General features: G+C 64.1%; 2 protein-coding genes across 3 annotated transcripts in view; both read right to left on the minus strand.

Annotated features, from left to right (window-relative positions):
* Positions 1 to 14368, minus strand: part of TESC (tescalcin) — a 44666-nt gene extending 30298 nt beyond the window's left edge. The window contains exons 1-4 of the mRNA XM_055147092.1: positions 14329 to 14368; positions 8713 to 8778; positions 395 to 432; positions 158 to 301 (exon numbers count right to left, since the gene is read on the minus strand). Of these exons, the coding sequence (XP_055003067.1) occupies positions 158 to 301; positions 395 to 432; positions 8713 to 8778; positions 14329 to 14368 (288 nt within the window). The remainder of the gene's footprint in view (positions 1 to 157; positions 302 to 394; positions 433 to 8712; positions 8779 to 14328) is intronic.
* FBXO21 (F-box protein 21) overlaps positions 13570 to 17042 on the minus strand; it is a 29861-nt gene continuing 26388 nt past the window's right edge. For both annotated transcript variants that reach the window (XM_055147012.1, XM_055147013.1), the window contains exon 12: positions 13570 to 15334. In XM_055147012.1, the coding sequence (XP_055002987.1) occupies positions 15147 to 15334 (188 nt within the window). In that variant the 3' untranslated portion in view covers positions 13570 to 15146. The remainder of the gene's footprint in view (positions 15335 to 17042) is intronic.

The raw sequence follows: 17042 nt of genomic DNA on the forward strand, positions 1-17042 counted from the left end.
GCGGCATGTTTTTCTATTATTTATATATTATAAATAGTGACCTATTACTGGAAATTGCAGGGGGCTGATGGAAGCTTCCAGCCCCGCATTGTTGTCCAAGAAACCAGTGCACCAGAGTTGCAGAAAGAGGTGGCAGGGACCCAAAATCTATTTTAACTTCGCCCTCGCCCAGCACGGAGCGGTGGGCAGGCATGGCGGAGGCGGGGGGTGGGGGGGAGGCGGCGGCGTGGGCCCGAAGGTGGCCGGGTTTGCTGGGCACGGGGGGATTGGCAGGGTGTGGGCTCAGCCCCACGCACAGCCGCTAAGGATGGACAGGGGGAATGACGGTGCCCCCGCAGGTGCCCGAGTCGGGGTCCAGGGTGAGGAAGAGGAATGAACTCCCAAGTGAGCTGACCTCGAGCCGGAAGACGTCCGGCTTCTCCAGGAGGGTCCCTGGGTGTCAAAGGGGAAGGCAGGGGGGCGGCCGAGGGTAGCCAAGGAGATATTGGCGGGGGGTGGAAGTGGTTTTACCCCCAGCACCATATGGTCCCCCAAGCCCTGCTGGGTGGACCCCTTTCCCCCCGGAACCCAAATCTAAGCGTGAAGCAAGAAAGCATGAAGCAGCCGCCCGCCGTGGGTGCGGGTGGGTGCTGGGAGCAGGCCAGCCAGGTGAGGCTCGCCAGCTCAGGTGTCACTGGCACCTGGAGTTTGGCCCAGGGAGACATTGCCACGCCCAGGCCCAGACCTGGGCCTTAGTTTATGGCCGTGGACTCTGAGGCCAGTTGTTAGAAGAGCAAGAAGAATCGAAGACTTTTGTTTGTTTGTTTGTTTTTGGGCCACACCCGGTGATGCTCAGGGGTTCCTCCTGGCTCTGCACTCAGGAATTACTCCTGGCAGTGCTCGGGGGCCCCATGGGATGCTGGGAATCGAACCTAGGTTGGCTTCGAGCAAGGCAAACGCCCCTCTGTGCTGTCCTATCGCTCCGGCCCTATCACTGGGGGCTGCCTGGATTCCCCTTCCCGGGCCCTCCCAGAGGCCGGCCCCTGCGGCCCGGCGTGTGGTTGGAACAAGAACTCGTGGACCGGGGCTGGAGCAATAGCACAGCGGGGAGGGCATTTGACCCGGGTTCGATCCCCAGCATCCCATATAGTCTCCTGAGCACCGCCAGGGGTAATTCCTGAGTGCAGAGCCAGGAGTGACCCCTGTGCATCGCCGGGTGTGACCCAAAAAGAAAAAAAAATAAGAACTCGTGGGCCTATATAGAGAACGGCGGGGACGGGGGTTGGGGGGTTGGGGGGACGCCCCATTGAGGTGAAGTGGACGGGCCGACCGATCCCCCGCGGACAGGGCCCCCTTCAATGGGCTCCAGAAGCTTCTGAGTGGGGCAACCGCCACTCAGCTCCAGAGCGTTTCATCACTTCATGAAGATCCGCTCGGGCCAGAAGCCAGTACAGGGGTCAGGGGTCCAGGCACTGAGCCCCCGACTCGATCCCTGGCACCCCACAGCGGCCCCTGAGAACAGAGCCCGAGAATTGCCGGGCCTGGCCCAAACCCCCCCCCCCGGAAGGCGATAAAGGGGACCACAGCGACAGGACGGCGGGTCGAACACTTGCCTTGCATGTGGCGGACCTGGGCTCGGTCCCCAGCACCCAGGGGGTCCCCGAGCCGGCCAGGAGAGTGTTCTCCCCCCTAACCCCGACAGCCCTCAGCTGCAGTGTGCATTAGCAGTCCCCGAGGGGACTCCAGGGCAGTGCTCCCTGCTGGCAGCGCCTTCCCTCACCCCTCCCAAGTGGGGGGGGTGCAGGGGGGGGGAGTAGCCTCAGCCTTCCCGGCCCCGCCCCGCCCCCGGGCCCCACTCTGTGGGGACGGCAAGTCCCGACAAGGCCGGCCCAGTGCCCAGGAGACATGATAAATATATGTCGGGGTGCGCCGTGGGTGCACTGGGTAATTTGGGGCCGCCGGGGGTGGGGGCACGCGGTCTCACACCACGTGGGCAGCTGGGGGCAGGCGGAGGCACAGGGCCCCGGCGGCCGAGCTGGTGCCGGAGAGGCCCTGGGCTGTGCTGCTGACTCAGGAGTGTCCACTCGGCCGCTGGCCCCGTGCCTGGCCGTCCCCAGTGCTGAGCCGTGCACTGACCCGCCCCGGGAGGAAAGGAAGGGGGGGCCTGGCAAGGGGGGCCTGGTAAGAGGAGAGCCCCGGCCCCCCAACACGCACACACCCAGCCCCTGGCTTGGGGGCCAGGGGGACGAGGGAGCTGCTCGGGGGGCTGCAGGGCGGGGGTGTGCATGGAGGGTTCTTTGGGTAGATCCGGGGGCATCACACCCAGCTCAGAGACCACCTATGGCTCCGTGGCTGGAGGCGGCTCCCAGCAGTGCTTGGGGACCAGGGGCTGCTAAGGATGGAACCCAGATCTCTGCCCCCTCGTCTGGGTCCTGGTGGAAGAGCCCCCCCCCCAGTGAGGAGGGAAGCCCCCCCCCATCCCGGTCATCAGGGTCACGTGACAGGAAGGAGCGTGGCTGCGCCCAGGACAGGCTCTGAGAGTGAGAGAGACCCCTCGGCTCCGGGGGAGGCTTTCTCCTGGGTATCTTCTAGGGACCCTCCAAGTTGGGTCTGGGCGCCCCCGCCCTGGGGCTGTCTGCTGAGTGGGGCTGTGCTCAGATCGAAGCATCAGATGTCCCCAGACACGGAGGCCAGAGAGGACAAAGAGGCTCAGGGCGCAGCCCCCGGGGACAGCAAAGGCCTGGAGGTATCTGGGGAGCGGGAGAGAGTGGGCGGGCGGGGGGGGGGTCCGTGGTGGGGGCAGGGCAGTGGGAACTGAAGCCCGGGAACAGGGCTGCCCAGAAGGCCGCGTCCTTCCCAGGGGACCTCAGGGCAGAGGGAAGAAGGTTGGGGCGGCCCGAACTTCACTTCGGTGCCCAGATCCAGCCCTGCCAGCCACGAGTGCGGAGCCCTGGAGCGGGGACAGGGGGTCCTGTCCTGCCCAGCCACCCGCGCCGAGAGTCTGTTTCCTGTTCCCGGAGACGCAGCCAGTGGACTCACTGCTTGGGACTGGCTTGGTGACATTCAGAAGTCAAGAACGGAATGTTCTGGAAACACATCCTTAGAGGCAGCGGCTCGCTGCAGAACGCTGCTGGTGGGCCTGGGAGGCTCAGCCCGTCTGGGGGGGGGGGGCGCGAGGGGGCCCTTCTCGGATCTGGACCCGCTGCTCTTCTTGTGCTCCAGGTGCTTCCAGTGAACGCTCTGCCCCACCTGGCTGACAGGCTGGCGGGCACCACGGCCTCGAAGCTCTCGAGCCCCACCCAGCAGTCGGGTGTGAGAACCGTCTTCTGCACTCCCCCAGCCACCCGACCCCAGCGGGCGACACCCTGGGGCAGGTGAACAGTCGGGAAGGGGGTGAGGAGAGAGACGGGGACCGCGGGTGAGTCGAATTCTGGCTCTCCTGTGCGCTCAGAAATAAACCTGGGGCTGGAGCGACAGCACAGCGGGGAGGGCGTTTGCCTTGCACGCGGCTGACCTGGGTTCGATCCCCAGCATCCCGCAGAGTGCCCTGAGCACCGCCAGGAGTAATTCCTGAGTGCAGAGCCAGGAGTAGCCCCTGAGCACTGCCAGGTGTGACCCCCCCCCAAAAAAAAAACAACCCTCCCAGATGTGGATTTTATTATTTATTTTATTTTAATTTAATTTTATTTTTGCTTTTTGGGTCACACCCGGCGATGCACAGGGCTCACTCCTGGCTCATGCACTCAGGAATCACCCCTGGCGGTGCTCAGGGGACCATATGGGATGCTGGGATTCAAACCCGGGTCGGCTGTGTGCAAGGCAAACACCCTACCCGCTGTGCTATCGCTCCAGCCCCAGATGTGGATTTTAAAAAGCAGATTTGGGGAACTGGAGCGAGAGTACAGCAAGGAGGCGGCTAGCCCTGCTGATCTGGGTTGGGTCCCCGGCATCCCATAGGGTCCTCCGAGCACTGCCGGGAGTAACCCCTGAGCATCGCCAAGTGTGACCCCAAAACAAAGCAGCGGATTTGTCATGGCAAACCAGGCTGAAGAAAGGGGAAAAATGAGACTCGAGTGTCCAGGAGTCCACGATGGTCAGTTAATGTATCCCACAGACCTGTGAGGGTCTGCTGGGGACCCGTGGGGACGGTCCAGGGCGGTGCTGGTGGCTTCTGGGGCAAATACTCAGAATCTGCGAGTACTCACGCGGACACATGTAGGTTCCTCGCCAGGAACCTCTCTTCGGCAGGCCCCGCCCCTCCCCCCTTCGGGACCCAGTCTGAACCCGGTTCCCGACACCCAGTTTCTTATTTTTTTTTTCTTTTTGGGTCACACCTGGCACCTGGCTCTGCACTCAGGAATTACCCCTGGCGGTGCTCAGGGGACCATATGGGATGCTGGGAATCGAACCCGGGTCCGCCGCGTGCAAGGCAAACACCCTACCCGCTGTGCTATCGCCCCAGCCCCTCCCTTCACCCAGTTTCATTGCTCCCTGCCCCAACTCCTTCCCTCTGGCACCCCCCAGCCCCGCTGCTGGTGGCTAAAAGCTCCTAGTTCTGGGCAGGGGTCCATAACCCCTCCTAGTTTGGGGTCACCTTTGTACTCTAGCGCCAGATTTGCTTTCTGGGACAGAAAGCTGCTGGGTGGTGAGCAGGTCCCGGGGCTGTTTAGAAGCCCCCAGGTGGCACCCCGGAAGGCGGCGGTGGGGGAGGGGCGCGGGACGGAGGCGCCTGTCCCCTATCACTGCGGTCAGTGCGGTCCCCACCCGGGAGAAGGGCCAGCGGGGCACCTGCAGCCTCAGGGTGGCCCCGGCTCACCGTGCGGACCACCAGCCCTTTCCTGCACCGCTGTCAAGGCCTGGGGTGCTCCGCGCGCCGTCCCCAAGACCAGGGCGCGGGGCAGCCGTTGCTCAGTCGGAGGAAACCCTCGTTGCCCCATCGGCGGCGGTGGCAGCCGCGACTCCCGGCCGGCAGCCCCCAGGAAGCGGCAGCTCGAGCGGCCCCGCAGCTATTCTTAGTCCCGAGAACACACCCCCGCCTGCTCCGAGCCTGCAGACTTCAGCGGGCTCGTAAAAATAACCGAGAAAAGGTGGTGCGCGGGCTCACAGCGAACCCTCGAGGGCGGATGCTCCAAGTCGGGCCGGCGCACCCACGGCCGCCCCTCCCGCGAAGCCCCGCGCGCACCCACGGCCGCCCCTCCCGCGAAGCCCCGCGCGCACCCACGGCCGCCCCTCCCGCGGAGCCCCGCGCGCACCCACGCGGCTTCTCCCCGCAAAGCCCCGCGCGCACCCACGGCCGCCACTCCCGCGAAGCCCCGCGCGCACCCACGGCCGCCTCTCCCGCGGAGCCCCGCGCGCACCCACGCGGCTTCTCCCCGCAAAGCCCCGCGCGCACCCACGGCTGCTTCTCTCGCAGAGCCCCGCGCGTGCGGCTGGGGCTGAGGCTGCGAGGGAGGCGGGCGCTAGGCCGTTCCTGAAGCTCTGCTGCCCTCTGGGGCCTGGGGAGGTGGGGGACAGACACCCGGCCCCAAGCCGGGGTCATGGGGGGACAGACACCCGGTCCTGAACCACCCGGAGAGGCCAGCAGCGCCGCGCCGGGCCGGGAGCTCCATCCTCCTTGGCCAGCTGGGTCGCGCCCCTCCAGGCCTGGAGTAGCCGCGCCCACCTCCTCTCTGGGCCCTGTTTCTTGTCCATAAAGTGCGCTCCGACCACCCGGGGTTCCATCCCGGACCGTCCGCGGAGCCCCACCTGGAGCGATCCCAGTGAGAGCCAGGAGCGCGCCCTGCCACGCCCCCTTTCCAGCGGGGGCCCCTGGCTGGCGCTTTGTCCGGAAGTAAGGGCCGGGGGGGGGGGGCCGCGAGCGCCCCATCACGTGCGCGGCGCGGCAAGGTGTCACCTAGCTCTCGCCCGCCAGGCACTGCGGTTCCCCCCAATTCCCACCCTGCTGGCTGCACCCCTCTCCCCGGGCTGCCCCCCGCCATCCCCCGCACTCCCCAGTCCGTCCACCAGAGGGCGGAGAAGCGGGCGAGTAGCGGGTGGGGTGCGGGGCGAAAGGTCTCCCCACGACTCGCCTGCCGCCGACTCCCCTCTGCGCACGCACCCTGTCCCCAAGGCCAGTTTTCAACTCTTTCTGGAAAATTGTCAAGGCTGGCGGAATGGGGCCGGGGCTGCAGATCCATGTGTGTGCGGGGGGCGTCTTCATAGGACCCCGCAGGTGGGAGATTTCAGGGTCCAGACCGCACTGCTCCGTGGGGTGGCTCCCGAGGCCAGGACCCGGGTCTGAAAGCCTCACCCCCGAGTGGGGGGATGTGGGCGGGGCCAGCCTCCTCTCCAGCGCTAGTAACCTGTCTTAGGTAGGGTCCCTGGGGAAAAAAAACAAGTTTTCTTCCTGGCCACAGCGGTTTGCAAAATTATGCATTTACTAGGGAGTCCAATGGCTTAGGGGTGCGCTGACGCGGGTTCCGATCCCCTTCCAGAAGGCAGTCTAGCAGAGAGAGGACCAAGTAACCCCCAGGGGCTGCTCGTTGGGACCTGGCATTAGATTGGAAAGGAATGTATATGGATTTTTGGATTTTAAGCGAAATGCTGCACTTTTGCATCCTGGAGCAAAGACTCTGTGAATTTCATTTCATTTTATTTATTTATTTGCTTTTTTTGGATCACACCCGGCGATGCACAGGGGTTACTCCTGGCGGTGCTCAGGGGACCATATGGGATGCTGGGATTTGAACCCGGGTTGGCCGAGTGCAAGGCAAACACCCCACCCGCTATGCTATCGCTCCAGCCCCTGTGAATTTCATTTTAAAGTGAGTAATCAATTATAGCATTTCCCACTCCTTGTGGAAAAATACACATACTTGGAACAGACAGTACAGCGCGGAGGGGCGTTTGCCTTGCACTTGGCTGACCCAGGTTTGATCCCCGGTATCCCATATGGTCCCCTGAGCACTGCCAGAAGTGATTTCTAAATGCAGAGCCAGGAGTAACCCCTGAGCATCACTAGGTGTGACCCAAGCCCATCCTCCCCTGCCCCAAAATGTTGCTTGATCCTCAACGGACACAATAAATCACTTGACGGACTTTTAAAAAAATACACATACCTAAGACTGTGCCCCTTACCCTGCTAAGTGCACGGTTTCTTGACATGAAGTACCTTTCCACCAGCTGTTGGGCAGATGTTTCAGTCACGGGTTATGTGAGTGCTCCATTGACGCCAAGTGTGCAAACAGCACGCTACTGTTTGAGAGAACTTCAGATTCGCTATACATAAGGGTTTAACTTAAGTGTTCCGGAAACACTTGGGAAGGTTTTAGGGAGCTCTTAAGAATAAATCGAATACTCCGAATGCATTAGTGCACTTGAGGTATTTGAGGGAAATTAAGTGGGTTTTAGTTGTAAAACACGGGCGATGCATAAGCAAAATATTGAGATTTATCAGTTCCACACAAACTCTTGGGAAGAGCTGCCACTCGGAAATCCTGTTTGTAATAAACAGCTGACTTGGGTTTTATTTGGCGGCAATACCCAGCTGTGCTCCCGGGCTACTCCAGGCTCAGTCAGATCACTCCGGGGGGGGGGGGGGGTCTGGGGACCATATTCTGAGACCATTCCTGGCAGTGCCAGGAATCAAACCACGCTGGCAGGATGCAAGGCAAGCAGTGCAACTGCTCACAGGGGATGCTGGGGAGAGAACAGGGTTGGCCGCTGCAAGAGAAATGCCCTACTCACTGTACTCTGAAGCAAGAAAGCAGTGAGGGCACGTCTGCGAAAGCCTTTAAAAAAATCAGGAAACAGGGGGGCTGGAGTGATAGCACAGCGGGTAAGGCATTTGCCTTGCATGCGGCCAACCTGGGTTCGATTCCCAGCATCCCATATGGTCCTCTGAGCACCGCCAGGGGTGATTCCTGAGTGCAGAGCCAGGAGTAACCCACAGGTGTGACCCCCCCCAAAAAAATCAGGAAACAGGGCCGGGGCAACAGCACAGCAGGTAAGGTGCCTGCTCTGCATGTGGCTGACCCGGGTTCGATCCCCGGCATCCTGTAGGGTCCCCTGAGCATCGCCAGGAGTGATTCCTGCCTGCGGAGACAAGAATAACCCTGGAGCACCGCTGAGTGTGGTCCAAGAGCCAAACCCTCCCCCCTCTTCCATCCCCCACCCCTCCCCCCAACACGAATGCTGCTGAGGAATCCGAGAGCCACAGCCTGAGGCTCCTCTGTGCCCGTGTCCCCTCGTCTGTCCCCACACCTGACGGGGCTCTGCTCCCGGGGGCAGCCCCTGCCCCCGCCGGCCCCGGGCAGGCACTTCTACAGGCCTGTGAGGGGCTGCCCGCTACGCATCCCGGCCCCGGAGCGCTGGCCGCACCGTGTCCACTCGGCCCCCACCCAGCTCTGTGTGACACCAACAGGAGCCACTCGCCCCCCGGGTGCCGGGAGGGCCCCGGCCTGACCACTGGGGCGAGGACTCCTCAGCGGGCCGACACCGCGGGGCCTCCAGCCCCACCAGAGCCGGCCGGAGGGCGAGGACGCTCCTGCACTCAGGGTCAAGGCCCCGGGGCTCACCCCCGGCCCAGCAGAGACCCAGCACCACGGGGGGCCGCCCTGGTGACCCGAGGGACACTGGGCCCACCATCCACAACAGTGCGGCCGGCTGCCGCGGCCCCCACGTGCTGCGCGTGCCCGGAGCCTGGGCGGAGCCCTCCGAGGTCTCCCTAAGGGTCATGGGCCTCCGGGGGCTCACCTGGGGAGGGGGCGGGACTGAAGCTGCCCACTGGCAGTGTGGCCGGGCTGCTCGCCAGCTGTGTCCCTGAAAGGAGAGGGGCCGGAGGAGGTGAGTGAGGCCGCTAGCCTGGGGGAGAGGGGAGAGGGGGAGCGAGCAGGAGGAGGAGGTGAGGCCTAGCCTGGAGCAGAGGAGAGGGGGAGCGAGCAGGCGAGGCTGAACTAAACTGCGGAGGGCAGCGCTGTGGCCGAGTCAGGCACCTGTGGCAGAGGGACCAGTTCACAGGTGGCCCAGGGGCCGCCAGGTGGGGAGATGGGGGTCCCAGGGACCACGGTGCAGGGGTGAGGGGCGCAGGAAGCACCCGGCACGGGAGCGGGCGATGGTGGCCTGGGCTGGGAAGGCTGCTGAGGTCCCGGGGCGGCAGGGAGCGTAGGCACAGGTGCCGGGGCGGAGAGGGTGCCTGTGGGGGGGAGGGGGGAGCAGGGCAGAGGATGCTCCAGCTTGGATCGGAGCCGCTGGCTCGGGGAGTCGCCGGCCGCGGGACAGAGCCTGCTCTGAGTCACCCGGGAGACGGAAAATCACAGCTCGTGGGAGCTGGGGAGCTCGGGGGCCAGGAGGGGCAGGGAGGCGGGGGCGGGTGCCTGGCCCGACTAGGTCCCCCGGGCACAGACGGCTGCAGAGACTGGACACCCCGTCCTGAGCCAGGCAGTGCCAGGCGTCACTCCAGGTTCACCCAAGGAGCACCCACCAGGCCCTCCCTGGGAGCACTGTCTCCCCGAGGCGCTGCAGCAGCTCCCAGGAGACGGGGCCCCCAGCCCCTAGGACGCGCACCGTGCTGAGTTATACCCTGGGCTGGGCGCCCCTCCGAGCACGGCCCCGAGGAGGCGGCCCTCGTCTGCCTGGCACTGCAGTGGCCGTCAGTGCCCGCCTGCCCCCCGTGCCAGCCCCGCTCCCCGGAGCGACCGTCCCTCCCTTGGTTCTGCTCGGACAGCCCTATCCGGATCCGGCCCCAGAGCGATGGAGACGGACACACTGGTGTGACTGACATGCCGCTGTCACCGTGGGCCAGGCGGGGAGGGGGCCCCGGGTGTGCCAGCGGGGCCCAGCCATGGGCCACATACACCAATCACGGAAAAGACCAGCTTTCCGCCTGGTACAGAGGCAAACTGCAAACCTGTCATTTTCCCTGAGCGTGAGTCGGTCAGTCTCCCTGGCTCACTGTCGAGACACTCCAGGTTCCTCACGCGCTCAAGAGCTCAAGCTCAGTCAGGTCCATATGTTTTTTTTTGTTTTGTTTTTTGCTTTTTGGGTCACACCCAGCAATGCTCAGGGGTTACTCCTGGCTTTGCACTCAAGAATTACTCCTGGCAGTGCTTGGGGGATGCCGGGGATCGAACCCGGATCGGCCTCGTGCAAGGCAAACGCCCTACCCGCTGTGCTATCGCTCTGGCCCCAGTCATGTCCATATGAATTTCACCTCGATTAACAAAAATAGTCTATCAATGGGGGGGCGACAAGTAGAAAAAGAGTCTGAAAGGGTCTGGGGGGGTGTGGACCAATAGCACAGGGGGAAGGGCGTGTGTCTTGCTCACAGCCGACCCGGGTCAACCCTGGCATCCTACATGGTCCCCGTGCACTGCTGAGAGTGATTCCCGAGTGCAGCCAGGCAGGGACCCCTGGGCATCGCCGGGTGTGGCCCCCAAACAAAAATCAATCCTGCAAAGTGCACATGCCCGAATTTGGCCAATGAAAGAACAAAGTTCCCACCAGACTCGTGTCCCCCTAAGGCAGGGAGGAGCAGCAGCCGGGCTGCCCCCAGTGCCCAGGGCTCACGGCCCCTCAGCTTCCAAAGACCCTGGCCCCACTGGCCCTGAGCGCTCCACACCTTCCCAGAAAATTCGAAGAACTGTCTCCAGTTGTGTGGCCATGGGCAGGTGGGCAGACGGGGGGGGGGGGGCCGCGAAGAGAAAGTGTGTGTGTATGTGTGTGTTCAGTTCTTTGTGTGGCCGCAGGCAGGTGGGCAGAGAGTGTGTGTGTATGTGTGTGTGTCAAGGTGGGGCAGGTGGGCAGAGAGAGAGAGAGTGTGCGTGCGTGTGTGTGTGTGTGTGTGTGTCACAAGGTGGGGCAGGTGGGCAGAGAGGGTGTGTGTGTGACAAGGTGGGCCAGCACGGACCTCCCTTGGCTCCTCGTAGCTCTTCTCCTAAAACACTCCAGCAGCAGAGACGCCTTGCTGGAGGCTCGGGTGATTTGTTGCTCCAGCCCCTGATTCGTGCATCTTGAAGCAGTTTATCAGGGCTGAGTAGGACCCGTGGTGCCGGGGATCGAGCAGGGCTGACGCACGTGCAGGCCGGTGCCTTGGCCCCTGTACTGTCTTCCGGTGCCCGTTTCCCATTGTTCTCGGGGGTGATCCGGAGGGGCAGGGATGCCAAGCGTGCTCCCCCCCCCGCCCTCCCCAGCCTGGGCGTCTGTCCCTTAGACTGCCATGTCGGGGAACCCAGTGCCCTGCAGGTCCGCAGCTCAGCCGTCCCGGAGGCGGTCGCCGCAGGAGAGGCGGAGCTGTGTGTGCCACCCGCGTGCGGGGCGCCCAGCCCAGAGTGGGTGGGTTTGGGCCGGCAAAGGGGCCAGAAGCCCCCGACTTCCTGAGGAGGGCGGCGGGGAGGGGCTTCGGGAAAGTCCCGAGAGAGGCGGCCGAGGGCCTCAGGGGGCAGCCGAGGCCAGTCGGAGGCGAGGGCGTCACTGATTAGCAGGGGTGAAGAGCGAGGCCAAGGGCAGGGGAGGAAAGATCGCAGACGGGAACGTTCTGGAAAAGAACTTTGGCTACAAGCACGGGCTGGCACGGAGAAGGCGTAGCTGAGGAATCGAAAGCTGATTAAAAACAAAGACAAGGCTTGGACGGGCCCCCAGGCGAGCTCGGGACGGGAAGCGGAAGCCCCACCAAGGCGGGCAGGGTCAGCTGTGGGGCAGAGTCCTGAGGGGACGGGGAGGGGGCGATCACAGCCGTTCCTCTGTTCCCGAGTCCAAGAGGGCCTGGCCTGCTGCATCCCCCAGGCTGCAGCCAGGGAAAGGCGGCTGGGTGCAGGGGTGCGGGCGGCGCGGGAGGCGGGCAGGTCTCGAGACCCGGGCAGCCGGGCTGGGAGGCTGGAGAGCGTGAAGCTGAGGTAATGCGGGTGGCAGGAGCGAGCTGTGACTGGTGCTGGCTGTCCCCGGGCCGCCTGGCAGTGGCTCCTGGCACTGCCCCAGGGCACTGTCCTGCGGTGGGAGGGCGTCCCGGAGCCTGATGGTGGCCGGGCGCTGACGGCTGGCGGCTTCCTCCACCCAGTGCCCCTGCGGTCTCTCTCCAGGCCCGCTGCAGGGCCAACATGCCACGCCCTCACATCCTGCCCGCTGGGGGCCAGGTCGCCGCAGCACGGCCTTCCGCTGACGGTGGGAGCCGCCTCGAGCCTCAAGACCCTGAGTTTTCAGACCGGAAAGTGCCCAGTGAGAGCCAAAGGGGCTGCTAGCGCGGCCAGTGTGTGTCGGGCACACGCCCCTCTCCCCCTCTCCCCTGCAAATGTGCCCGTCAGCCGCACGGCCCCTGGCGTGCTGGTTTCGCTCTGCTGCCATTTATTTTAGCAAAGCAAAAGAGTTTTCTGAAAAGAAATTTAGAGACGTGTGAGGGAAGGGAGAGAGAGAAACACGTGTTCAAGAGAAGACGGGCTTCTCGGAGGGGGAAAAGAATCCACCAGTGGTCAACTTATTATTTTTTGCTTTTTGGGTCACACCTGGCGATGCTCAGGGGTTACTCCTGGCTCTGCACTCTGGAATCACCCCTGGCAGTGCTCAGAGGACCATATGGGATACTGGGAATTGAACCCGGGTCGGCTGCGTGCAAGGCAAACGCCCTCCCCGCTGTACCATTGCTCCAGCCCTCCAGCGGTCAACGTAGAACAAAGAAATACCTGGGCTGGAGCAACACTACAGCGCTGAGGGCACCTGTCTTGCACACAGCCGACCCGGGTTCGATCCCCAGCATCCCACAGGGGCCCCCAAGCACGGGCAGGAGTGATTCCTGAGCCCAGCCTAAAAGCACCCTCAGCCCCAGACACACCTGGGACCAGGAGCGGCCAGGCCAGGAAGGGGGCCGGGGCTGGGCCCGCTCACTCTCCTCGGCTGAGCGGCGCTCACGCCCCGTGGCCCAGAACAAAGAGGCTCTGAGCAGAGATGATGGAGATGCGGAAACGCCCAGCTGCCTCGGGCGGCCTCGGCTGGAGAAAACTGCCTCTGTCAGGGAGCGGACGGACAGCGGCGTCTCACACGAGGCTCAAGCGCAGACTCCGACGCCAGCCTCCCGGCCCTGGGCGGGCCGGGCGGGGTTTCCAGAGACCCTTGGCCCCTGGACAGGGCAGACACGCTCGACAGAACCAAGGTCTGTCTGGGCCGTCTGCTCGGACGGGCACGGGGCCCGCTCTCGGCACCTGTCCGTCCCGCCGTGCGGGGACGGTCTGCTGGAGCCCAGGCCCCGGCTCACCCAGACCCGGGCGCCCCCGTGCCCTCCACAGCACCGGGGGAACCGCACGCGATGCAGAACCGCCACACGCTTGCCACACGGGCAGCCGGGTCTGCAAGGCCTGGGGGGGCCTGGGGGGAACTGGGCTCCCAGCACCCCGAGGTCTGCCGAGAGTCCGTGGAGCGCCCCGACTCGGGAAGGAAACGGGGCGGGCCCGTGGTGTGGTTTCTCTGGGTAAGTTCCATTTATTAATCATTGTACAAAAAAAAAAAAAAAAAAAAAGGTGGCATTCATTTGCAGAGAAAAGAAGTTACTCTATCCAAATATTTAGTGTTTTTAACATCGTGAAAGTTCTACTGTTATAACAGGGCTCTTTTAAAATGGAGAAAACGTTTGGAAAAATTTAAAAAGAAACTTATGATTTATTAGAGTACAGGATCCAAAACACGTTTTTAGAAAAATATAAAGTGCCCAAATACCAACGTACACAGGTGACACGGGCTTCCTGGAGCCGGATGAAGCATTCAGGAGGAGAGACATTAAAAACAGGCTAGGTACATATGTACAGGGCCGGGGAGGGGAAAGCCACCCTTTCTTGGCTCCCGTGTTAGTCTAAGGAGAAAGAAAACCAAACCAGAAACCCGACGACCCTAACCGAGCATGCTCCACAGTTTCCTAGCAATGCATGAACAGTGACCCCCGGGCCGGTGCGCGCCCGGAAATGAGAGTGGGCGGCCCCCCTGTCCCGGGCAGGCTGGGCGGCCAGAGCGGTCCAATGTCAAGTGCACACCAACCATCTAACAACTGCTGGACAGACCCTGGGCCACCCCGGGCCCCCGAGCGAGGGCTCCTGACCCCCGGAGGGGGGGGCGGCTCTGCGGGCAGTGAGACCAGCTGGCCGGGCTGAGGGGAAGGGTCGAGAGGCCCCGCCCGGCCCTGGACGGCGGCCCGCTGCGCTCGAGGCCGGCGGGGAAGCCGCCCCTCTCCGGGCGCTGTGCAGGCCACTCTCTTCTTACGAAAGCGAGACCGTGAAATGTGGTTCCTAAACACAAACATCGCAACATCAGGCTGTACTTCTCACTACTAAAGAGAACCCATCATTGGCTTCACATCTACTCATGATAGCGGAGTCCATTCTCTTCGACAGTCACTGGAGAGGGAGGAAAAGCGGATGACCGCGGAGAGGTCCATCGCCAAGGCCTGCTTCTCAAGGATGGCTGTGGAGTAAGACGGGACACGGAGGGTTTGCAGCGGGACTCCGAGAGAGGCCGGCCGGCGGGAGGCAGGGAGGCCGCGTCCTCCCCCGAGTCTCGGTGAAGAGAGAGAGAGAGAGAGAGAGAGAGAGAGAGAGAGAGAGAGAGAGAGAGAGAGAGAGAGAGAGAGACAAAGGCCCGGACGCTGTCCCGGCTGCCACAGACACACACGCTGACAACGATTCTGGTCACGTGACTTCGCGAGGGGGCTCCGTCGGAGAGGCGGCCACGGGCGGCGTCACCTCTCCACAAGCAACAAGACTCGGGGCTGGGGGGGTTGGGGGGGGGGAAGGACAGACTGTCTGGCTTGGGACACGCACGCGCCAGCGAGAAACCGGAAAGAACCGACCGCGACCACACGGGCCCCCGGCCGGTGTGGACAGAGGCGGGGAGAGGAAGGGGGGGTCCGGGGCATCGACGGGGAGACCTCATGAGGACAGAGTGTCACGAACTGTCACCACGGGACAAGCGAACAAGCCATGCCACTGAACAGAGTGCCTGTCGAGGGTTCACTAGTGTAGGCGGAGGGCAACACTGTCTGGGCAGCTGAGGAGGGCGCGGGGACCAGGCGACCGGCGCTGCCGTGCGCGGCTGTCCCGGGGCGGTGGGGGCCGGGGGGCCGGGCGTCTCGAGTCCCGGTGGTGCGGGGGCGGCGGCGGCAGCAGCAGCAGCGGTGACGGCGGCGGCGGCGGCAGGGGCGCGGCCGCCGCCCGGCCTTACTCTGCGCTCTCCTTCTTGGCACTGTAGATATTCTGCACCGTCTCGTACACCGACTCCAGGTCCTCCGGGTAGCGGATCTCGAGCTCCGCGTTGGGGATGTAGTGAGTGCCCGTGAACTCCGAGAAATAGCGTCCGACATCCGGGTGCGAGATCTCTTGGGGCTCCACGTTGTACTCCAGGTTCTCTGTCGGCAGAGAGGCACAGGGAGAGTCCCGTTAGGGCCGACGATTCTGGGGGGCCCCGGACGGGAGAGGAGGACCCCTCCTGGGGCCACAGCGACAAGGGGAGGCTACGGGGGGGGGAACGACGCCTCTGCTGCCCTTTTGCAGAGACGTCCACTGTCCACTGTCGCAGAGAAAGGCAACAGGCAGCAGTGCCAGGAGGGCAGGCAGGGCAGGGCCCCACGGCCCTGAGCACAGGTCTGGCCCCGCTGGAAGCCCGGCAGTGTCCCGGGGACCCACCACTGTCACCTCACGGAGAGGCACTGCACACGGTGGGGGAGAGGGACAGGCCGGCCCGGCCCATCTGCCCTGAGCGGCGGTCACGCTCTCCAAGCCCCCCTCCGTGGACGGGGCTGGCTGGGGGGAGGGGCAGGGGCCCCTCCTAGCACTCCTCGGCCAGATGGACCTGCAGGTCAGTGTGAGTGCTGGAGGACACGGTGCGGCCCAGGCCCTGCGTGTCCCAGTGCAGCCCCCACCCCCACCCCAGGGTCTCTCCAGGGCGGCCGCCCCAGTGGGGCGCTGCGCTCTTGCCAACAGCCCCTCTGGGCGCCTTCCGGGACCAACAACAGGGGCAGAGCTGCCCTCTAGTGGCAGGAAGCGGTCACACACCCACAGGGGACACTAGCCCGTGGACTTTGCCCGTGGACTCTGCCCGCAGACCAGGCAGCCTGGCGTGCTGTGCCGAGTCCAGTCTGCGGAGAGCCGCAGCCGGGAAGCACGCCCGGGCCTCGCCTGGCCAACGGGGGTCACTGAGGCAAACGGCAGGCAAGTCAGGCCCCTGACGTCGACAGAACAGCTTAGTGCAAACACAAACTAACCCACAAACGTTCAAAGACATCTCTAAGCTGTCAACTTTATGGCCCAGCCTCCTCCAGGCTCCCCACTGGGGAAACACGGGTTAAGCTGAGCATGAAACTGCCCAGATTATAAAACCTCGGGAGGGTTGAGGGGGCAGGTGACTCAGGAGACCGACCGCACAGGGCCTGCAGGGGGGAGGAGAGAGGGTTCTGGCCTCGGGAAAGCCCCGCCCTGCAGTGCTCACAATGCATTTGGGCAAGGAGTGGCCACAGGACCGGAGACAGAGCCGGGTGGGCCTCGCCACAGGGTCCAAGGCCTGTTCCCCCGGCTGCCAAGGGGGGCCTGTCCGGCGTAACCTGACCGGGGCTGCGGCTGCAAGGCCACTGGACACACACAGCTGGACCTCCCGGAGACGCTCCACCTGCACCCGTCAGAGTCCGTCACGTGGGGAGACCCCGATTCCGGCTCCAGGAGGACAAACTGAGGTGGGCGGAGAGGGACAGGCCGCCCCAGACGACCTCCTCTGGACGCTGGCTGCCGCCGCCTGCTGGCCTGTCGGGGTGCGGGGCTTTAGGACGAGCTGGGCGAAGCGGGGCTGGGGGAGCTGGCCAGTGCTCGCCAGGCAGCGGCTGCTGTGTGGGCCCCTCCGAGAGCGAGTGGAGGGCAGGGTGGGGAAGGGGTGAGGGGTGTGACGCCAGCCCTGGCTAGAGACGGGGGTAACGACCCGCCACATCAGCCACAGGCATGAGGGGACGCCAGGGCCAGCAACGGAGCCTGCGCTGCCCGCGCGACCTTCGGCCGGGACAGGGACACAGAGACGGCCCTGGCGAGGGGCACGCTGGGAAGAGCCTCTAGCAGAGGGGGTGCAGGCCT

The sequence above is a fragment of the Sorex araneus genome, chromosome 9 (genome assembly GCF_027595985.1).
Source record: "Sorex araneus isolate mSorAra2 chromosome 9, mSorAra2.pri, whole genome shotgun sequence".
Classification (NCBI taxonomy): Eukaryota; Metazoa; Chordata; class Mammalia; order Eulipotyphla; family Soricidae; genus Sorex; species Sorex araneus.